Source organism: Convolutriloba macropyga, chromosome 9 (genome assembly GCF_964194025.1).
Source record: "Convolutriloba macropyga chromosome 9, txConMacr16.3, whole genome shotgun sequence".
Classification (NCBI taxonomy): domain Eukaryota; kingdom Metazoa; phylum Xenacoelomorpha; order Acoela; family Convolutidae; genus Convolutriloba; species Convolutriloba macropyga.
The window spans coordinates 58,423,941-58,449,340 of NC_134476.1; the positions used below are offsets into that span (position 1 = coordinate 58,423,941).

General features: G+C 36.1%; 1 protein-coding gene across 4 annotated transcripts in view; it reads right to left on the bottom strand.

Annotated features, from left to right (window-relative positions):
* The window catches only part of LOC142345890 (uncharacterized), a 268,945-nt gene that overhangs the window by 24,760 nt on the left and 218,785 nt on the right, over positions 1–25,400 (bottom strand). For 3 of the 4 annotated variants that reach the window (XR_012759361.1, XR_012759362.1, XR_012759360.1), the window contains exons 17-19: positions 20,848–21,030; positions 7,979–8,366; positions 6,672–7,174 (exon numbers count right to left, since the gene is read on the bottom strand). Coding sequence is in view for 1 of the 4 variants with exons in the window: in XM_075398324.1 (XP_075254439.1) it covers positions 7,014–7,174; positions 7,979–8,366; positions 20,848–21,030 (732 nt within the window). In the remaining 3 variants the exon portion in view is untranslated. Of the gene's footprint in view, positions 1–6,472; positions 7,175–7,978; positions 8,367–20,847; positions 21,031–25,400 lie in introns of those variants that run through there. The other variant, XM_075398324.1, reaches the window with a different exon arrangement.

Consider the following 25,400-nt stretch of genomic DNA (forward strand, 5'->3'; position numbering starts at 1 on the left):
ATGCCGCCTCTAAACAAAAAACCACTAGCGATAGAGCAAATTTTAGTTTCAATTTTTGTTCAAAATTAGAGCAAGAAAAATTCACGCCCAAAAACCAACTGGCCTTTTCGCTCCACTTCGTGTATCAGCGTGACTAAAAAGTATCCATTTCCTGATTCAGCGTGACCAAAATCACTACTCCAATTCGACTTCAAAATCAAGAAAATATGTGAACAGATCTTAAACAAAAGACAGCGCCCCAAAACAATTCGAATTCTTTGAATTGTAAAAAACTTAGCAGAACAAATGCTGACAAAATTCAAAGAAATTTTATTCACTTAACAAAACAAGACCTATATAAAACAATATCTTCAGTAAACAATATCTTCCTAAATAACAAGACCTATATCTTCAGTGAAACAAAAATGATATTGTTTACAAACAGCATTATTTACTCAATTTCCGAATTGCATCATTGCTGTTTCTGCTCAAGGGCTTATGAAATTCTACATGTTGAAAATTTTCTACCAAAAGTCATCTATCAGTTAATTTTAGAAGTATCATAGTCAAAAGCAGAAATAGTGAATGGCAAGGTCGGGGAGACATCTTCTGTCACCAATGAAGACAAAATCTACACTATCAGTAAAAGTCCATAGCTATAGTCGGCAAATTTCCGAAACTAGCCGCCTTGGTACCACTCTTGACGCGCATCGGAATTGAAACAGAAAAAGCATGAGATAGAAATTAAAAGAATTTCTTTCTAAGTTCAAAGAAATGTTCTAATTAGTTGCCCAGTTTTTTAGATTTAAAAACTATATATAAATCAGCTTGTATACTGAAATCGAACGAGCTTAATACTAATGCCGGCTAGCAATGCCTCTCATGAACTTTGACAACATAATGCACCATGACTTAATGACCGGGTTTCATTGGTTTATCTCGTTTCTTTCGATTTTGCTCTTTTGACATTGACCGTATTCACGGCATTGCTTAACTTAAAGAGTAAAAGAATTTAAAATCAATTCAGTTGAAACATCGAGTGACGTAAGTCATGAGTCGAAAGTGAAAATCCTGCCTAATGTAAAACGAAAAACGTGACCAAAAGTTAAACCGAAAGAAAAAAAACATAGCAGGACAAGTCCTGACAAACAATTCAAAGAATTTTCATTGACTAAAAAACGGAATACGGACTATGAGAGAATTGGAATAACCATTTCTAAAGAAAATCAGATAAAAAAAAACAGAAAATCAATGTCAAAACGCCTCTAGCGGGAACAAAAAACCACTAGCGAGAAATGGCAATTTGATTCTAACAAACTAGTCCTAGAATGAACTATGAATTGGGAAAACCATTTACAAAAAAATCCGAACCAAAAAATTGAAAAAACGGAAAAACCTGAAACCGCCGCATGTGAACATCAAATCACTAGCGTGAAAGCGAATTTTTGTTCAAACACCGTTTTCTCATTCTACTTTAAAATTAGAGCAAAAAAATTAACGCCGCAAAACCACTCGCTTTTTCGCTCCATTTCCTGTTTCGGCGTGACCAAATCACTACTCCGATTTGACTTCAAAATCATGAAAATGTGTGAACAGATCTTAAACAAAAGACAACGCCCCAATACAATTCAAATTCTTTGAATTGTAAAAAACTTAGCAGAACAAATGAGGACACAATTCAAGTATTTTTATTCACTAAACAAAACAAGACCTAGAATTCACTAAGAATGGATTGGGAAAACTACTAAAAAAACAGACAAAAACACAAAAAGAACAATAAAAAATACCCGGCAGCTTGCAGGAAAACAGCCGCCGTTGATTCCCATAACTCTATTGGGATTGAAAGAAAAGAAAGTAATGAAAAAAATTGATTTCCGTACAAAATTATTTTTTAAGTGCGATTTATTTTGATGCCATTTCGTAGTTGAACATACTCCTGTCTCTCAGTGAGAGGCTACAGGGTCTAGTATCAATGCCAGTAAGCATTATAGGTAGTAACTTAAACTTATGAGAACAAAGTTCAAGTACCGGGCATCTAAAAATGGGCTTTATGGGTTTATCCCGTTTCTATTTCTGACTTTGATTTTTTTAATACTAACTCTTCTCATTTTAAATTGTTTCCTGAGCAACTGATGTTCAAAATCACTTTTAGAAGAACGAGAGAAGAGGAAAACTAGCCTAGAGAAGTCAGAAAAAATTTCACGCAAAATGTCAAAAAAAAACGGCAAAATGGTAAAGCGAAAAAAAAGTTCGACGAATAAAAAAATAGGAGCGCTAAAACAGCCGCTTGAGAAGATGAGGGCGGCTATTAAAAATTAGGGTCAAAATGCCGCCTCTAAACAAAAAACCACTAGAAATAGAGCAAATTTTAGTTTCAATTTTTGTTCAAAATTAGAGCAAGAAAAATTCACGCCCAAAAACCACTGGCCTTTTCGCTCCACTTCGTGTATCAGCGTGACTAAAATCATCACTTCAAATTTGACTTCAAAAATCATGAAAAAGGGTGCACAGATTTAAAAAGACAGCTGGAAGACTCCGGAACCGACTGGAAGTAGATATTCACCAAGACCCCAGCCAACTATTGATCAACGAAAACGTGCCTCCACTCATTTATGGTTATTTTGAAACAGGCAAAAAATGAACCAGTAAGCTGAGACTAAAAATGAACAAGTTGCAACTTCGAAGATATGGCATTCACTTTGCAAAAAACAACTTTTAATAAAACAAATAGCAATTGGAAAAAACTGCAAAACAGTACACACGGAGAAAACCGAGAAAAAAAATTTTTGCACGACTGCTTCCCACCAATTTACTCGGCGTTAACCGATTAATATCTTTTTCCGCTCAGTCAGTGGCCTTCTAAGCGACATCCAACTCAACAGTTGAAAACAAAAAAACATAAAATTACAAATCGGTTGATTTGTTATATTCTATGAACTGTACACACTATTCATTGAATTGTCACCTCTTAGCAACAACACCTAATAAATATCTGTCGGTTTCCTAGCAAACACAAAAACTCCCACAGAAAACTCAAAATCAGAAGAAGTATGCAAAAAACAGACTAAGATGAGCCAAAATTTGATTAAAATTACACCATCAATTTCTTCAATATTAACTCACGAATGATAACGAATATCAACTCACAATCTATAATAATCAAAGAGTTAAAAAGAATACTTGAAAGTCTGAAATACTAGCCTAATAGATTAAAAAAAACACCCCTGGCTGAAACTAAAAATCGGTTTGAAAAATCCACACGTGATAAAAATCGCTCGCTTAGCGAAAATTTTTTCAAACTCACTTTTCTCGCTCTCTTAATATACTGCTTGAACAAAACAACTTTCTTTTTCGCCCTGCTTTAGAATTTTTTTCAGCAGCTTGACCTAAACGTTGTTTTCACGAGCGGTATTTGATTTTGCATCCCGCGAAAAGAAGTCGCCGATTAAAAAATAGATCGCACCAACGACAGCACACCAATGCAATTCAAATATTCTGAATTGTATAAAAAAGAGAGCGCCTAAATAATAGCAGTTGATAGGCTGACGGCGGCTACTTATCAACACACTATTATCAACAAAACATACCCGGCAGATTGCCGGAAAACAGCCGCCGTTGATTCCAATAAGCATGATTGGGATTGAACGAATAGAAGATATTGAAAAAAAAAAGATTTTTGTACAAATAAACTTTTTAAGTCCGATTTATTTTGATGGTATTTCGTAGTTAAACATAACGTACTTCTGTTTCTTAGAGAGAGGCTACAGGGGCTACTATCAATACCAATAAGCATTAGAGATGGTAACTAAGACTTATAGGAACGACGTATAGGAACGAAATAGCGGGCATCTAAAACTGGGCTTTATGGGTTTATCCCCTTTCTACTTCTGACTTCAATATTTTATACTGACTCTGTTCATTTTGAATTGCTTTGCTGAGCAACTGATGTTCAAAATCACTTTTAGCAGAATGAGAGAAGAGAGAAACTAGCCTAGAGAAGTCAAAAAGATATCACGCAAAATGTTGAAAAAGCGGCAAAATGAGGTAAAGCGAAACATTTTTTTATTCGACGAAGTAAAAAAACATAGCAGGACAAGTCCTGTCGTACAATTCAAAGAATTCTCATTGACTAAACAGAAAAACTAGATCTAGAATGGACTATGAGTGAACTGAGAAAACCATTTTATAAAAAATCAGATAAAAACCAGAAAAAAAACAGAAAATCAATGTCAAAATTCCGCATGTGAACAAAAACCACTAGCGAGAATGAAAATTTTAATTCAAACAAAAATCTAGGCCCTGAATGAGCTGTGAAAGGATTAGGAAAACCATTTAGAAAAAAATCCGATCCAAAAAATCGAAAAAACAGTAAAAATCAGAGTGAAATTGCCGCATGTGAACAAAAAACCACTAGCGAGAAATCAAAATTTAATCCAAACAAAAAAAAATTAGGCCTAAAATGAGCTGTGAATGGATTGGGAAAACCATTAAGAAAAAAGCCGATCCAAAAAATCGAAAAAACAGTAAAAAATCAGAGTGAAATTGTGGCATGTGAGCAAAAAACCACTACCGAGAAACCGAATTTTTATTCAAACACCGTTTGCTCACTCTATTTTAAAATTAGAGCGAAAAAAAATCACGCCGCAAAACCACTCGCTTTTTCGCTCCATTTCCTGTTTCGGCGTGACCAAAATCACTACTCCAATTTGACTTCAAAAATCATGAAAATGTGTGAACAGATCTTAAAAAAAAACATAGCCGGAAGAATTCCGGAAACGACTCGAAGGAAAAAACGAACGCCCCTAACAAACATAAAACTTATTCTACTGATTCACCACAATAACTAACATAATGCTTATCCTACTGAATAACACTTGTCACTTTTAAACAAAAAAAAAAGAAAAAGAACACTGAAAAAATAACTGACCAGAAAAGACGATAAAGCACGTGATAAAAATTTTACATTGAGTTGCAAGATTAAAAACAACTTTTGGCGAAAACCCGTGAAATAGGTTTAGTTTAATTTTGTTGAATCACTGCTATTTGAGACAAAAGCCAAACAAAAATTTCAAGTAGAATAAACGAAGGTAAAAGAAAGGAAATGAAAAACAAAACCAAAAATATTTTCTGTAAAAAAAAAACAAAAAAATTGGCCACAAATGAATAATGAATCACAAATAATGAATCAAATACCATTATGCTGAAATCAAATCATTATTTCAAAAAACTTTTAATACTACATCTGGTCAAGTGTCCATCAATCCAAATCATTGTTTATTTATGAGTAAAAACGAAGAACGAAAAAAATAGAAATAAAGTTAAGGTTTAAGAAAAGTTAGTGACATTTGTCATTGAAAAGTGCACTAAATATATTTCAAAAAACCTCTAGAAAAGCTCCTATCAAAAGCTAGACCACTAAAAACTAGCAAAAAGCAGACAATCAGAAGAACTCAGCAAAAATTCCAAAAAAAAACACAAAAATTTGCGGAACTCTGCATAAAAGTTACTCAATTATCTTTAACAAAATGATTCAAATTGAAATCAAAATCATCAACACGCATCAAGGACAACTAATTTGGACTATAGGCATCCCCAAATGCTATAAAAAATTGAAGAACACGAAGGGCATTTAAAAAAAAAGTGATAAAAAAATCATAGAAAAAATTGAGCTTTTTTTTTAATTTCACGGGAGCACATAGACCCAAAAAACGTTAATTGGAGCGAATTAGTACTGGAAGACTTCGAAAACAATAGGAAAGTCAAATAGGCTGAATAATTTTTCTATGTTTAGAAAAAAAACGAAAAAAAGCAAAAAATTAAGAAAAATAATTCAAAATTTTTCAGTTTATTGTCATTTTTCTAAACAAAAAAATCGTTTCAAACCTAAGAGAATGTAATCACTTGGTATCTAAAAACTCAGTTGCTAACATGCGTCTATTCAAAGCCATTACAAAGCATTATAACAAAACAAAACGCAAAAAATTGCTAAAATTCGCCTAAAATTCAGCAAAATAGCTGAAAAACCAGCAAAATGGTATAAAAATCTTATTAATGACCAAAAACTTGCGAACCACTATTAAAACAACCCTAAGCATCACACAATATCATAATCAGACCTCTAAACCAAAAAAATAACAAAAAAAAACGGTTTTAAAAAGCCGCATGTGAACAAAAAATTTCGCTCGCTTAGAGAAAATTTTTTCACACATCAATTTATCGCTTTCTCAAAAACAGCGGTATGAACAAAAACCACTCTCTTTTCGCTCCACTCTTCAATTTTGTTCAGCACAAAAACCACTCCAAATTTTTTCACGCGTTTCATTTCCCGCTTTAAAAATCACTCCAATAAAATTGATTTAAAAAAAAGGACTTCTCCAATACTCCTCTTCGAGTCGTAAAAAAAGACAGCGCCCCAATACAATTCAAATTCTTTGAATTGTAAAAATTCTTTGAATTGTAAAAATAGGAGCGCTATAATAGCCGGCTGAGAAGATGAGGGCGGCTATTAATTAACACATTAAATGATGAATATTCCAATTACAAAGTGTATCATCAAAATTTCCGAATGACAATGAAAACTTTTCCATTTGTTCAAGGAAGACCGCAACTGTCAGATGAAGAGACTCACTTCAATAGCACAAGACAAGAGACATCAACATTAAATAGGGTTGAAAGACTCTAAAAGATCATACCTAATCAACATAATTGGTCGACTTCATTGAATACGTTGACGGCATGGCAGATTTTCAAAGAATGGAAAAAATTGAGCGAGTTGTTGTTATTTACAAAGCGTTCGTTGTTTCAGTTTCTCAGTTTTCGTCCTAAAAAGCTAGCGTTTGATGAGTTTTGGGATTACAGTCAGAGATGAAAGCGACTCGTTGGGATTGGAATCTGCAGATGAGGGAACTTAACTAATCTATACGCCCCAAAAGTATACGACAGCTATTACGAAAGTTATCGGCCACTCATAACACTGCTCCGAATAAGAGTTTGCTTAAAACCAAAGCACGAAATACGATATTCTGGAATAATTTTCAGTTGAACTGCAGCTGTTGTCTGTATAGTCTCATTCTCTCTTCAGGAGTGAGGCTTTTGTCATACGAGGTGGAGTTGGCAGGAATTGTTCCCCTCTTATTCTCATTCCTCTGCTGCTGTTGTTGCCAGAAATCCCTCAGACCAGAGGGTCCAGAAGCGCCTATTCAAACACGAAAATTTCCGTATTACATTTAAAAGAACACGAAGCACTACAAAAACATACCCGGCAGATTGCCGGAAAATAGCCGCCGTTGATTCCAATAAGCATGATTGGGATTGAAATAACAGAAGATATTGAAAAAAAAGATTTTTGTATAAAAACATTTTTTTAAGTCCGATTTATTTTGATGGCATTTCGTAGTTCAACATACTTCTGTTTCTTAGAGAGAGGCTACAGGGGCTACTATCAATAACAATAAGCATTAGAGAGAAGTAACTAATACTTATAGGAACGACGTTCAAATAGCGGGCATCTAAAATTGGGCTTTATGGGTTTATCCCGTTTCTATTTCTGACTTCAATTTTTTATACTGACTCTGTTCATTTTGAATTGCTTTGCTGAGCAACTGATGTTCAAATTCACTTTTAGCAGAATGAGAGAAGAGAGAAACTAGCCTAGAGAAGTCAAAAAGATTTCACGCAAAATGTTGAAAAGGCGGCAATATGAGGTAAAGCGAAACATTTTTTTATTCGACGAAGTAAAAAAAAAATAGGAGCGCTATAATAGCCGGCTGAGAAGATGAGGGCGGCTATTAAACAAAAACTTCTGAAAACATCCTTTTGCAACCAACGTTATGAAATCAACGGATATACACTACATATAAAATACATGTTAAATAAATTCAAGTACAGCTAAAAACTTCATTATTTCCAAGAACAATGTAACCAAGACAGTGGGCCAATAACAGAAACCTCAACTTGATATCAATGATGTTCATCCATAAGATTAAAATTTTAGCGCTACCTTGATTTCCAGCCTTAGCTGTGGAACTTCCTGTTCCTCGCGGATTCCTGTCGGGTAATTTGGGACTTCTTTGGGCTTCGGGGCTGTTCTCAGTAGTACTTTCTCCACTGTTGCTTGAACCCTGTCCTGATGCTTTCGGTTTTGGTGGTAAAGGAGGCTTTGCTTTATTACCCAAACTTGAGGCATCACTGTTATTGAATGATCCATCTAGCTTTGCCTGAGAATTACTGGGCGAACTTGAGACATTGTGTTTATCGTACGGCGAGTGCTGAACTGCGTTCGCGTTCTCATTCGGTTGGTTGTCGTCTACATGTGTCAAGTTGGGGTCTGTCGTGTCATACTGCGTGGACTCAACTGAAGGCAAGGGTGGACGAGAAGGGTTGATAGTCTAAACAAATCTGCATCAGCGAAAAACAGTCCTCAAATTTGAAAATCCAAAGAGCACCTCTAATTAGTAAGTGTCTGTAGAGTATTGTATTTGCCGTTAGAAAGCTTCTAGCTGCCGACTGACTTCTAGTGCCCAAAACTTTATCGACACTCCAAAAAGGTGTTTTGTGGTTCGTCTACTTATTGCGAGTGTAATGTTTTGTCCCTAATATTGCTCTCTCGACAGCTTAAAAAATATTTGGATATATGATTTAACAATGAACAAAAGTTATACCAGTAACTGCTAAGGTTATAGACAGAAACGCAAAAAATGAGTAATACCAACCACCCAAAAATTTCCTAGCGAAAATAAAAATGGTTTACACTAAGTCAAACCAGTTCAATCAATTTATCCACTAGTATCCAATACTCAATCAATTGACTTCCTAAACCAAAGAACTCACAAATTCTGCCACAGCAGCTCTGTATCTGGCCGGAAATTTATTATCCTCGCAACCAACGATATCGGTTTACTATACAGTTTCACCTACTGCATCTAGGCAACTGTGTTCTTTCATGCAGAAATCAATAAACGAATGCAATTTTCTCTCACTGAGAACCAACTGCTCCGCTTGGGCGTTTCGATGGTTTTTGTGCGCAAAGGTACTCGAATTTATCAGTTTTTATCAGCGATAAGTAACGTATCATATCGTTCAGAATATTTTGACAAAACGTATAAGAGCAGTAGTGGGCGTGCAAGGTTGGTCAAGACTTGTACCATATATCATTTAGATGTTTGCTAAATGTTACCAGAGTTAGGTTAATTCAAGATTCAGCAAAAACATACCCGGCAGATTGCCGGAAAATAGCCGCCGTTGATTCCAATAAGCATGATTGGGATTGAAATAACAGAAGATATTGAAAAAAAAAGATTTTTGTACAAAAACATTTTTTTAAGTCCGATTTATTTTGATGGCATTTCGTAGTTGAACATACTTCTGTTTCTTAGAGAGAGGCTACAGGGGCTACTATCAATAACAATAAGCATTAGAGATGGTAAATAAGACTTATAGGAACGACGTTCAAATAGCGGGCATCTAAAATTGGGCTTTATGGGTTTATCCCGTTTCTATTTCTGACATCCAATTTTGTACTAACTCTGTTCATTTTGAATTGCTTTGCTGAGCAGCTGATGTTCAAAATCACTTTTACCAGAATGAGAGAAGAGAGAAACTAGCCTAGAGAAGTCAAAAAGATTTCACGCAAAATGTTGAAAAGGCGGCAAAATGAGGTAAAGCGAAACATTTTTTTATTCGACGAAGTAAAAAAAAAATAGGAGCGCTATAATAGCCGGCTGAGATGATGAGGGCGGCTATTAATCATTATTACTTAATTCATTGATGCTTGCTATTTTCATACGCGTAATTGAACGCTACTCATCTTGTTTACGTTTCTTTGCCCTTAGACAGCAATGCCTTTTTGTAACATTATAAACACAACATTGATAAAGAATCACAAAATTCCTACAACTTTTTCTTGACCGATTTGCACAATTGTTATTACTTCGATAGCCAAACGAAAAAAGTTTGAATCAAAAAAGTTTAAATCAACGTCCAGTTCGAATCAATAAGCGAGCGATTTATTGAGCGAGTGATTTAACAAGAAAAATGCTTCTATTAAAAAGTTTTATGTCTTCCTCCAGAGTATAAAAGACGTGTTCAGCTATCATATTTCTCGTAAAGGGAAAAATGGAGGTTTGGTTTGCGGGGAAAAAACGCTGTTTTTTTTCCAGGGAGCATAAGATTGTTTGGCGCACCATGAGTTCAGATTTCATGCAAACTAGAGTTCAAGAATTATTCTTAGAGGTTCAGCGATAACCAAAAGCGTTTCACTACCAAAATTCTTCCGACCAAGCTATTTCCAATTCTGTACGTTTCTTTTTGCTATCACTAACTTCGAACTTGCTTTATAAATCAATAATTCCACTCAAAAAGTGGCTTTAGGCAATCTTACAGATATCCTCATCTTTTAATTCTACATCCTATTGACAATAATGATTCTCACCACTGTAAGACTAGAAAAACTCTTAGTAAAAGACAGACATAAAAACAGACATACATACACACAGACATATATACAAACAGACATGCAAACAAACACACATACAAACAGACATACATTAAAACAGACATACATACAAAAAGACATACATACAAGCAGACATACATACAAACAGACACACATACAAATAGGCATACATGCAAATAGACATACAAAAAACAGACATACATATAAACAGACATAAATACAAACAGACATACATACAAACAGACATACATACACACAGACACCTACAAGCAGACATAAATACAAACAGACATACAAACAAACAGACACATATACAAACAGACATACATACACACAGACACCTACAAACAGACATACATACAAACAGACATATATACAAACAGACATATATACAAACAGACATATATACAAACAGACACACCTACGAACAGACATACATACAAACAGCCATATATAAACAGCAAAGACATACATCTAAACAGACATACCTACAAACAGACATATACACTAAACTAAGACATACAAACAAACAGACACACGTACATACAGACATACATACATACATACATACAAACAGACATACATACATACATAGAAACAGACATAAAACATATATACAAACAGACATACAAACAGACATACATACAAACAGACCCACCTACAAACAGACACACATACAAACAGCCATTAATACAAACAGACATACATACAAACAGACATACATACAAACAGATAACATAGCCGGCCAATTGCCGGAAAATAGCCGCGATAGACGCTTGTGCCCCTCCATGAATTGAAACAACTAAAGAAATAAGATAGACCGATCGAGCACCAGTCCATTAAAAGACCACTAAATTTTGGGTTAGATTCGGACTGTCAATTTTATGACGCATACAGTCTACAAGGAAAAAGCCCTAAACGAGCTCAAAATTTCAAGACTAATACTCAAGAAATAGGGCATATATTTTTGGTACTATTTAGATGCACACTTGATCTTTAACTAGTAAATGTTCATAAAAGTAAAAGTTCCATAAGTGATTTCAGAAGTCATTTTTTTATTGAGGTAAGTCCCGCAATTGACCTATTAGCAGAAATGGCCTCACGCACACAAATTTTAACTGCAAAGCAGTAGAAGTCAGTGAAGTCAATGAAAAGTCAATTCCAAGAAGTAAGGTCGTAAGAATCAACGATGGAGACGACGAATTAGCCGGTAGAATACCGGTAACAACTCGAATCGTCGTGCAAAATAAACTCTACCCTAATTTGGAGAAAATCAGAATATCGACAAAAAACTAGAAATAACAAAAATAGTAGACCAATATAATATAAAAAGCGTTAAAATTTTTTCAGTTCAAGGGTGTGGGTAGGTGCTGGTGGGGGGAGGGGGGTAGGTGGGGGCAGGTAGGTGGTGGTGAGGGGTGTAGGTAGGTGGGGGGGTAGATACGTTGCGAGGGGGGGGGGGGTAGGTAGGTAGGTACGAAGGGGGGGGGTAGGTGGTAGGCACGTTGAGTTGGTGGGGGGGAGGTTAGGTACGTTGTGTTGAGGGGGGTGAGGGATGTACGTTGGGTTGGGGGGAGGTACGTGGGGGGGGGGGGGGTTAGGTACGTGGGGGGTAGTTTTTTTGGGGGGTGGGGCGGGGTAAGTAGTTATATGGGATCAAACTTTCTCAAATTGACCTCTTCACCTTGAATTACAGACTGTTACCAATTGCTATACATCACAAACTAAGCTATTGTTAAAGTCCAATGTTCGAAAACAGAAGTCAACAATCAAAGCGGAGGTTAAAGCTCGAATAGAAAGAAGTCAAAATTCAAGTCATGGACAAAATTGCTTTCTGCTAAAAAAAAAAACCTGTAGAATCTCAATACTCCTCTTCGAGTCGTAAAAAACCAGATTGTCACCAATAATAGCCGCTATCGCTTCGTGGCTATTAATTAGACAGATATACAAACAGACATACATACAAACAGACATACATACAAACAGACATACATACAAACAGACATACATACAAACAGACATACATACAAACAGACATACACATAAACAGACATACATACAAACAGACTTACATACACACAGACACCTACAAACAGACATACATACAAACAGACATATATACAAAAAGACATACATACAAATAGACAAATATACAAATAGACATACATACAAACAGACATACATACAAAAAGACATACTTACAAGCAGACATACATACAAATAGACATACATACAAGCAGACATACATACAAATAGACATACATACAAATAGGCATATATGCAAGTAGACATACATACAAACAGACAAACATACAAACAGACATACATATAAACAGACATACATACAAACAGAAATACATACAAACAGACATACATACACACAGACACCTACAAACAGACATACATATAAACAGACATACATACAAACAGACATACATACACACAGACACCAACAAACAGACATACATACAAACAGACATATATACCAACAGACATATATACAAACAGACATACATACAAATAGACATACATACAGACATACATACAGACACACCTACGAACAGACATACATACAAACAGCCATATATAAACAGACAAGACATACATCTGAACAGACATACCTACAAACAGACATATATACTATACTAAGACATAAAAACAAACAGACATACATACAGACATACATACATACAGACATACATACATACAAACAGACATACATACATACATAGAAACAGACATAAGACATATATACAAACAGACATACAAACTAACAGACATACATACAATCAGAGCCACCTACAAACAGACATACATACAAACAGCCATTAATACAAACAGACATACATACAAACAGATAACATAGCCGGCCAATTGCCGGAAAATAGCCGCGATAGACGCTTGTGCCCTTCCATGAATTGAAATATCTAAAGAAATAAGATAGACAGATCGACCACCAGTCCTTTAAAAGACCACTAAACTTTGGGTTAGAATCGGACTGTCAATTTTATGACGCATACAGTCTACAAGGAAAAAGCCCTAAACGAGCTCAAAATTTCAAGACTAATACTCAAGAATTAGGGCATATATCTTTCGTACTATTTAGATGCACACTATTGATCTTTAACTAGTAAATGTTCATAAAATTTAAAGTTCCATAAGTGATTTCAGAAGTCATTTTTTTTTGAGGTAAGTCCCGCAATTGACCTAAAAGCAGAAATGGCCTCACGCACACAAACTTTAACTGCAAAGCAGTAGAAGTCAATGAAAAGGTCAATTCCAAGAAGTCAGGTCGTAAGAATCAACGATGGAGACGACGAATTAGCCGGTAGAATACCGGAAGCGACTCGAATCGTCGTGCAAAATAATCTCTACCCTAATTTGGAGAAAATCAGAATATCGACAAAAAACTAGAAATAACAAAAATAGTAGACCAATATAACATAAAAAGCGTTAAAATTTTTTCAGTTCAAGGGTGTGGGTAGGTGCTGGTGGGGAGAGGGGGGTAGGTGCGGGCAGGTAGGTGGTGGTGAGAGTGTAGGTAGGCGAGGGGGGGTAGATACGTTGCGAGGGGGGGGGGGGGTAGGTAGGTACCAAGGGGGGGGGGGGGTAGGTAGTAGGCACGTTGGGTTGGGGAAGGGGGTAGGTACGTTGGCTTGAGGGGGAGGTGAGGGGAGGTACGTTGGGTTGTGGGGAGGTACGTGGGGGGGGGGGTTAGGTACGTGGGGGGTAGTTTTCTAGGGGGGTGGGGCGGGGTAGGTAGTTAAATGGGATCAAACTTTCTCAAATTGACCTCTTCACCTTGAATTACAGACTGTTACCAATTGCTATACATCACAAACTAAGCTATTGTTAAAGTCCAATTTTCGAAAACAGAAGTCAAAAATCAAAAACGGAGGTTAAAGCTCGAATAGAAAGAAGTCAAAATTCAAGTCATCGACAAAGTTGCTTTCTGCTAAAAAAAAACCTGTAGAATCTCAACACTCCTCTTCGAGTCTAAAAAACCAGAATGTCCCCAATAATAGCCGCTATCGCTTCGCGGCTATTAATTAGACAGACATACAAACAGACATACATACAAACAGACATACATACAAACAGACATACATACAAACAGACATACATACAAACAGACACACATACAAACAGACATATATACAAACAGACATATATACAAACAGACATATATACAAACAGACATACACACAAATAGACATACATACAAACAGACATACATACAAACAGACACACCTACGAACCGATATACATACAAACAGCCATATATAAACAGACAGACATACAAACAGACCTACAAACAAACAGACAAGACATACATCTAAACAGACATACCTACAAACAGACATATATACTTTTCTAAGACATAAAACAAACAGACACACATACATACAGACATACATACAGACATACATACATACATACAAACAGACATAAGACATATATACAAACAGACATACAAACAGACATACATACAAACAGACCCACCTACAAACAGACATACATACGAACAGACCCACCTACAAACAGACCCACCCACAAACAGACACACATACAAACAGCCATTAATACAAACAGACATACATACAAACAGACATACATACAAACAGATAACATAGCCGGCCAATTGCCGGAAAATAGCCGCGATAGACGCTTTTGCCCTTCCATGAATTGAAACATCTAAAGAAATAAGATAGACAGATCGACCACCAGTCCTTTAAAAGACCACTAAACTTTGGGTTAGATTCGGACTGTCAATTTTATGACGCATACAGTCTACAAGGAAAAAGCCCTAAACGAGCTCAAAAAACTCAAGACTAATACTCAAGAATTAGGGCATATATCTATGGTACTATTTAGATGCACACTATTGATCTTTAACTAGTAAATGTTCATAAAATTTAAAGTTCCATAAGTGAGTTCAGAAGTAAATTTTTTATTGAGGTAAGTCCCGCAATTGAACTAAAAGCAGCAATGGCCTCACGCACACAAATTTTAACTGCAAAGCAGTAGAAGTCAGTGAAGTCAATGAAAAGGTCAATTCCAAGAAGTCAGGTCGTAAGAATCAACGATGCAGACGACGGAATAGCCGGTAGAATACCGGAAACGACTCGAATCGTCGTGCAAAATAATCTCCATCCTAATTTGGAGAAAACGAGAATATCGTCAAAAAACTAGAAATAACAAAGATAGTAGACCAATATAACATAAAAAGCGTTAAAATTTTTTCAGATCAAGGGTGTGGGTAGGTGCTGGTGGGGGGGGGGAGGTAGGTCGGGGCAGGTAGGTGGTGGTGAGGGGTGTAGGTACGTGGGGGGGGTAGTTTTTTGGGGGTGGGGCGGGGTAGAAGTCAAAATTTAAGTCATGGAAAAAGTTCCTTTCTGCTGAAAAAAACCTGTAGAATCTCAATACTCCTCTTCGAGTCATTAAAAAAACAAGAATGTCCCCAATAATAGCCGCTATCGCTTCGCGGCTATTAATTATACAGACATACAAACAGACATACATACAAACAGACATACATACAAACAGACATACATACAAACAGACATACATACAAACAGACATACATATAAACAGACATACATACAAACAGACATACATACACACAGACACCTATACAAACAGACATACATACAAATAGACATATATACAAATAGACATACATACAAACAGACATATATACAAACAGGCACAAGAACAAACAGACATACATACAAACAGACATATAACATAACTGACTAAACGTCGAAAGTAATGCTCTTGAACGACTAGTGGGAGCTCTAATCAGTTGCAGCCTGCTTCAGTCGGGGGGAGTGGAGCCTGCTTCAGTCTAAACGAGACTAAGAAATTCAATAGTCGGCTTCAGATAACCACAGTTGCAGCCTGCTTCAGTCTAAACGAGACTAAGAAATTCAATAGTCGGCTTCAGATAACCACAGTAGATGTTTACATATACCACTAAGATTTATAAAGAAAAATGGCAACAGTTTCGGCGAACTTTTCATTTGACTTTTAGTTATTAAATTGCCGCCAATTGAGATCAGCTGCTTGATATTGTGATTGAGAGAGAATTTTAGATCACGCAAAACGCAAAAAGTCAAAGGGCGCAAAAGTCAATTGAAAAGTCAAAACGGTAAAGAGAAAATTTTGCATAAAAAACATAGCCGGTAGAATACCGGAAACGACTCGAATCGTCGTGCATTATAATCTCTTACCTAACCTTACCGAAATCAGAACATCAAATTAGACAACCGAAAAAAATAAAAGTAGCCCAACAAACCACATTAAAGTAATAATCACGTCGTAAACTGTCAAGCAAAAACTTTGCATAAAAAAGACTCACACGTTTACAATAACTGCTATGAACTTCGTTCAACAGCAATTAATAAACAGACATTCTTACAAACCGATACATCAAGCAAAAACATTACTTCCGATCCTTCAAGCTGAAAAAGTTTATTAGAAAGCAATTAAAATATAACCGGCAGATTGCCGGAAGACAGCCGCCGTTAATTCCCATAACCAGGGTTGGGATTGAAAGAAGAGAAAATAATCAAAAAAATTGAGAAAATAAAGTGAAAAAAATGATTTTTGTACAATTAATTTTAAAGTGCGAACTAATTTGATGTCATTTTGGAGCTCAACATACTCCTCTTTCGTAGTGAGACAACACAGTGGCCAGTATCAATGCCAATAAGCATTAAAGATGGTAGATAAAAACAAAGTTCAAGAAACAGGCGTCTAAAATTGGGCTTTGAGGGTTTATCCCGTTTCTATTTCAGATTTCGGTTTTTTGATACTGACTCTGTTCATTTTGAATTGAACTGCTGTCTATAGAACTTTTGAGCAGAATGAGAGAAGAGCAAAACTAGCCTAGAGAAGTCAAAAAGATTTCACGCAAAATGTCGAAAAGGCGACAAAATGAGGTAAAACGAATTTTTTTCTCGGCGAATTAAAAATATGGAGAGAAATAATAAAAAATAGGAGCCCTATAGTAGCCGGCTGAGAAGATGAGGCGGCTATTAACAATAAATCTTTCAACCGTGCGCAAGATACCGTAAACTTCCATAAGTCAACAAAACCTACTTCGTAAATTACCAAAAGCTACAAATATCTTGTCAATGAAATCAAAATCAAGTAAAGGCCAATAATAGCGCCGCTAAGCTATCACTATTGCATCTATTAAACATATCCAGTAGATTGCCGGAAAAAAGCCGCCGTTGATTCCAAAGAGCATGATTGGGATTGAAAAAACAGAAGATAATGAAAAAAAAAAAGATTTTTGTACAAAAACATTTTCAAGTCCGATTTATTTTGATGTCATTTTGTAGTTGAACACACATCTGTTTCTTAGAGAGAGGCTACAAGGGCTACTATCAATACCAATAGGCATTAGAGATGGTAACTAAGACTTATATGAACGACGTTCAAAAAGAGGTCATCTAAAATTGGGCTTTATGGGTTTATCTTGTTTTAATTTCTGACTTCAATTTAATATATTGACTCTGTTCATTTTGAATTGCTTTGCTGAGCAACTGATGTTGAACATCACTTTTAGCCGAATGAGAGAAGAGAGAAACTAGCCTAGAGAAGTCAAAAAGATTTCACGCAAAATGTTGAAAAAGCGGGAAAATGAAGTAAAGCGAAACATTTTTTTGTTCGACGAAGTAAAAAAAACATAGCAGGACAAGTCCTGACGTACAATTGAAAGAATTGTCATTGATTAAACAAAAACCTAGACCTACTATCCTAACGGACTATGAGGGAATTGGAAAAACCACTTAGAAAAAAATCGGATCCAAAAAATCGAAAAACAAAAACAGTAAAAATCAGAGTGAAATTGCCGCATATGAACAAAAAAAACAATAGCGAGAAAGCGAATTTTTGTTCAAACACCGTTTTCTCAATCTACTTTAAATAAGAGCGAAAAAATTTCACGCCGCAAAACCACTCGCTTTTTCGTTCCATTTCCTGTTTCGGCGTGACCAAAATCACTACTCCAATTTGACTTCAAAAATCATGAAAATGTGTGAACAACTGTAAAACGAAAAAAGAGCGTCAGACGACGAAACAAAAAACATAGCCGGAAGAATTCCGAAAGCGACTCGAAGCATCAAAACTTCACTAACCAAACCGCAATTGCAGCGGAAACCACTACCTTTTGTAGAAAACCATTAACTCACTACCTCTCCAGGTCTGCTCTGAAAATTGGTGATACTTAGACCACTGTTACCCAAGAGAAAAATGCAGCAAAATTTTATATTATTGAAAACGTTTGGTAACGTTAAAAAATCCAAAATAAATAAGGTGGTCAAAAAACTGACTGCCTCAAAAAACTGACAAGGTTATCAATTGCCCAAAATAATTCATTCTAATCTGAAAAAGATCGCGAAAGCAAACGGCAGATAATAATCTTAAACTAAGTTAAATCTTTTCAAAAAAGAAAGCTCAAATTTAAGAATCAGAAAACACCTATATTTACATTTCTAATCGCTGAAATTAAGACAAAAAACCACACACTTGTTCCTTGTTGTACATATGCTAGACAACATGATTTCATACTAATTCAAAAATTAAATTGACCATAGAAAAGACATAAGCAGCAGAACATTCAAAGGCAAAAAATTGTTTAAAATAATACCAAGGCCGGAAGAAACTTGCAGTAAACAGCGATAAGTGGAAATTTGTGCAAAGGCTTGCTATCAAACTCTCAGTACTGCCTTATGTTGAATGAAATCAACTGCAAACCAAAGAAATAACGAAAATCTAAGAAAAAGCTGAAATCTTTCATTTTCAACAACTGAAAAAATCAATATACCGAAAACAAATTTAGGTGCCAAGACACAACTAGAATGATACAAACTAGAATGTGAAGAATATGGGATGAATGTGAAGAATAAGTAAGGAACACCGTAACAAAAAGACAGTCAAAAAATTGAAAAAATTCAAGAAAATCGAATACATTTCATTGTTCAGCACTCAAGACACAAAAAAGATAACTAGTCATCCGATAAAAACATCTATCCTCCTGAAGAGAACAAAAACGGATAAAGCAGAATTCATAAATACGAATCATTGAAACATTTTGCAAAAAAAAATGGTCAAAAAACTTTTAAGACTGCATTTATGAAAAAGTTTTTAACTCTTTTTCAAAAACTTAAAGCCAGCAAAAGACTGAATTTTTATTGAAACGAAATTAAAGTCCCTCATGTTGCACAAAAAGACTATTTCTAGCAATTAAAGCCAAAATACAAACAAAAAACTGACGAAAATCGGAAAAAAAACTACAAAGATCGGATTAGCATATGTAAAATTTTGTAAAACAAAATTACATCGAGGTAGAAAGAGCCGCTGAGTATAAGAATTATCAAATAGAAGTCGCACTATTAACTGATTTTTGACAAAAAACGGTTAAAAGATCCAAAAATGAAGAAATTAATAGAAAAAAGCCAAAAAATAACTAAAAAATCAAGAAATATGTGCCAATTTTCAACTTCAAACGCATTTTCAGCCTCTGCAAAACACTGTGGCATCAATTTACGAGGTTGACATTTCAATATAGTATCGAATAAAATATTTTCTACAAGAAACCAAATTAAAAGCAAAAAAATTGGGCCACTTAGACGAAAAAACGGCTAAAAATGGTTATCTATATGTGCCATTCAGGCAAAAACTACTTTTCAAAGTCAAAAAGTCATTCACTAAACGCAGCGCATGATCAAAAAACTTCTCTCGCTTAGCGAAAATCTGTTTACCAAGACAGCTTTTCTCATTTTTGCTTTTAGATCAAAATGCCGCGTGAACAAATCTACTTCCTGTAAAGGAAAGACCGAGAAAACCAATACTCCTCTTCGAGTCGTAAAAAAACCAAGAGCACTGCAATATAGCTACGCTCAGCTTACAGCTTCGCAGCTATAAAAAGACAGCACTGCAATACAATTCGAATTCTTCGAATTGTAAAAAACAGGAGCACTATAATAGTCGGCTGAGAAGATGAGGGCGGCTATTAATGATGATCAGGGAAAATAAAATCCGCGCTTTTGAAGAATCGTTTTCCATCAGAACTTTCTTTGGACACTGCCCTCTTTCTGCATCTATTTCGGTCACATACTTTTCTTGCGTCCCTGTTTTTTTATCGGCGCATGAACCATTTGGCATCTGCATTTTTCGGTCATTGACTCTTTTTCCATTTCGGTCAATGATTCTTCTTGAATCTGCCTTGTTTCGGACATTGACCTTTTAAGAGAGCAACTTTCTCGGCCATCAACATCTCGCGATGTTAATTATTATCCTATTAACCGTGCAGCTCGAGAGCTCTGAAACCTGCTCTTCAAAGGCCTCTTAAACATACATTTTCGTCTTTCGTTAAACATGCTGCCTTATAAACTATACTTCACCTGGTGTGGTGCGATAGCTTCTGCTTTTGTGTGACGAGAAGCCTCTGGTAGTTGAACATTGGTGAGGTTCCTGAGCTGTAGTCGCTCTAATTCCCTCTGCCACCTGACTTCCTCAATCCTCCTTAGACGCTCCTCCTCCTTCTCCCGTTCCTTCTCCAACTGATACTGCTCCATCTCTTGTCTCTACACAGCAATTACACAGAACAATTTCAAGACGCATACGCGCTTTCACTCGCCTATGAGTCAAACGACTAATTGTAACCTATTTGCATACATTCGCTTTATAGAACATTCGTCAGCTGCTCAACAACAGCGCAGGAATGATGAACTACAATCCCTTGAATCCTGTAGTTTGAGCACTGGGACGTTCATAATACAGTTACACTCACGGTGAATTCACAAAAGTTGGTCACTAAATGCTGATATGCAACAATTATGCAATGCCTGCAATTTATGGACTTACGGAGTAAGAACCCAGCAACACCAAAAGTGGCTAGCAGTACCAATTAGACATCTTACATCAAGTAGAAAGTAACGCCACCAAAATAAAAGCAGACCATAATTCAGCGACTCACCTCGTCCTGTGTAACAAAATATGCTAAAACAGTCTATACAACAAACTACTCAGTTTAAGTTTTGGTATTAGTTTTTTCTTCAACCACGATCTCGACGCCAAGGTGGTTACGGAAAACAACAAGAGTTTCGATCCCAAACCGGAAATTAATATAACTGCCAGGGTTTGAGAGAACCAGATTTTACAGATCAAACATATTTTTTGAAACTGCAACTAGTTTTTGAAACTGTAACTAGCGATAAACCAAACAAGAATTTTAGGACGCTCAAAAAAATTTTACGAACAAACATTTTCTACAATCCTAGTGGAAAAAAAGTAAAACTAGCGAAAAAAAGCATAGATGAAGGTTATGTTGGTCAAAAAACTGTATCCAGCGATTTTTCAACTGTAACAAGCGATAAAGTAAACAAATTTTATGCCGCTCAAAATTTACAAAAAACATTTTCCGTAACACTGGACATTATTTTTAAAACTGTAACTAGTGATAAAGCAAACATGAATGTTAGGGCATTCAAAAAACATAAACCGACAAATGTCGGAAGAACTGCTCTTGAACAACAGGCGAGGCATTTTAATTCAGGGGCTGTAGCCTGGATCAATTTTTCATGGGTGCAAAAAACCTTTCTCCCGCCGGGACTCTAACCACTGACCTCCCGATCCACACCCACCTGCACTAACCACTGCGCTGCGAATCACTTACCTCTGCTATGCTGCAACCGATTTTATATTAGCAACAAGCTTTACTTCGGAGCAAAAGAGATCACTCAAAAATGAAGAACGAAAGCGTGAAAAAGTCACCTGAGAAGTCAAAGAATTTTCTAGAAGAAAAGCGCAAAACGTCGAGCGACAAATTTGCATAAAAAAGACACACACGTTTACAATAATTGCTATGAACTTCGTTCAAGAGCAATAAAACATTTTACAAAACACAACCCGTAAAGCATGACATAATTTTTGAGACTGTAACTGGTAAAAAGCAAACGCGAATGTTAGGTCGCTCAAAAACCTTGTACGAAAAACCTTTCCTGTAACCCAGGACACTTTTCACACTTTAACTGGAAAAAAGCAGACACGAAGGTCAGGTCGCTCAAAAAACATTTAAAACTTTATCCGTAACTCATAACATATTTGTTGAAGCTGTAATTAGCGGTAAAACAAACACGCATCTAAGCTCATTTTTGTTAACCGGAAAATTTTTCAAAGGGTAACTAGTGTTAACGCAAGCACGAAATTTAGGCGCGAAAAACATTTTCGAAAAAAAAGATTCTGTACAAATAATAGGTCACTGAATACTATTGTACAAAAGTTTTTTCCAAACCCAGGATATACTTTTTGACCCTTTACCTCGCGATAAAGCAAAAACGAACGTCACGTAGCTCGAAATAAATTTTATGAAAAAACCTTTTCCGTATACCAGGGCGTATTTCCAAAACTGTATTTTGCAATAAAGCAAAATTGAATGCTAGCTCGCTCAAAAAACAAATCCGCAACCGCTGACATGTTTTTAGAAACTGTAACTAGCGAATAAGCAAACACAAAAGTTGGGTCACTAAAAAAACAACTTCCGTGACACAGGACATAACAGGACAAAACTGTAACTAGTGATATAGCAAACACGAAAGTTAGGTCACTCAAAAAAAGTGTACAAAAAACATTTCACGTGAACCAGGGCATACTTTTTGACACTTCAACTAGCGGTAAAGCAAACACGAAGCTCAGGTCGCTCAAAAACACGTTATCAAAAAACATTTTCCATAAAACACGACATATTTTTTGAAACTAACCAGCGATAAACTAATGTTAGGTCACATATAAACATATTCCGATAACAATTTTTCTTTATCACATGGCATTTTTTTGACACTTTACCTCGCGATAAAGCAAAAACTAACGTCACGCCGCTCGAAAAACATTTAATGAAAAAATCATTTACGTAAACCAGGCCATATATATCCAAAACTGTATTTAGCAAAAAATCAAACAAGGATGATAGCTCGCTCAAAAAACAATTTCAGTAATTCCTGACATGTTTTTAGAAACTCTAACAAGCGATAAAGCAAACATAAACGACAAATGTCGGAAGAATTGCTCTTGAACGACAGGCGAGGCAATTTAATTCATGGTCCTTAGCATAATCAATTTTTCTTTATGGGAGCAAAAAAATGACCCCCACCGCGACTCGAATAGCTGACCTCCGGCTCCTCGGCCTCCCGCCCTAACCACTGGGCTACGAGTGATTTAATTTTTCTATGCTGCAACCTATTTTATGTTAGTAAAAAGCTTTACTTCGTAGCATTAGAGATCACTCAAAAATGATGAACGAGAGGGTCAAAAAGTCACTTGAGAAGTCAAAGAGTGTTCTAGAAGAAAAGCGCAAAACTGTCAAACGAAAAATTTGCATAAAAAGGACACACACGTTTACAATAACTGCTATGAACTGCGTTCAAGAGCAATTAAACACGAATGTTAGGTCGCTCAAATAAACATTTTTCGTCAAAAATACAATTTTCGTAACTCAGGACAGTTTTTTGAACCGGAACGAGACATAATACAAACACAAATTTTAGGTGGCATTGCAGGAAAATAACTAATAAGTATCAATACCAATAAGCATTAGAAATGATAAGTACGGTGTTGCGGCTGCTCAAGAATCTCAGCGGAACCGATATATCACAGCCTGGTTCTCGAGTTTTACGCCGGCCTGGTTCTTCACTGGGTTCGATTAACTAACGATCTCGCAGAAATATTTAGTCGCTCGGACGTATTAAAGGACTGTAACTTTAATCTGGTTGATTGAAGTTAAGAAAATCCTTAGTGATAGTCTATGTTCAATCTCGTGCTGAACTTTCTAAGGCTTCAGCCAGTAGCTAGTATTGCTGCCAACTTCTCTTCAAGTAAGCTCAACTAACTTAAAACTCGCAAGGTCTTAAGATCTAGCAAAACTTAGCAAAAAAGACTAAAGTTGTTAAAGAATCAAATTTTAGTCAATCTGAGAGCCAACTGCTCTGTATAACAGTTTCTAATGGTTCTAAATACAATTCGATTTCACTATTCAAACAATTAGGTTAAAGTAAATAATCAAATAATTATCATTCATAACATCATTGCTACTTGTCTCTGATTGGTTAATCAAGAAAATGATTTTAGGTCATTGTTTACATAGTAAAGGTCAAATTACTGCAATATTTACGTTTGTTGACTTAAGCACGGATGGTTATTACGTGGCTCTAAATGCCTCGAATGTAGGGCATTTGACCATTAATGGTCATCTAAAGTATCAAAAAATAAACAACTTAAGAAATTTAACAATAAATAACAAAATATCGAAAAATGCCAATTTTGCACGATATAAGTGGTAAAAGTCACACTTCTGGGTCTGATGCAATAACGTTCGTTGGGTCCATGAGTAGTTTAGAGGTTACCCTAACCATGTGCCACAACCTCGGGTTGCTCAGGTTTTGCCTTCCAAAAATCGTGGGGTGTACAGATTTTAGGTCCCAACTTGTAAAATTTTTCAGTTTTGACCATTTTTGAGTTTTGACAAATTCTAAGTTTTTTTAGTTTCAAAAGTTATTTCTTGCTGTCTGATGGCTTTTGTAGCTGATCTGAAGCGGCGCCAACATCGCCGGCCCTGTTTTAGATCTCGGAAACACCATCGTAGAATACGGGCGCTAATTTCACGATTGGCCGGTTTAGCTCTCCATGTGCCATTTTGACTCTTGCTGATCTCACAACTCCGTCGTTGCCAGTGAAGATCTCAATAATTCGTCCCAGTTTGTACTCACAGCGTTTCACAGATTCATCTACTAGCCAAAATAACTCGCCTTCTTTCACGTTTCGCACATGTTCTTTTGATCACTTCGATCTCTGGTTCCAATTGTGGAAGATATTCACGAGTCCATCTTTTCCAGATCATGTCGGCGTATGCTTGAGCCCTTTTGAAAGATTTTCTCAGGTCGTGGTAGCGTTCACTGGATGG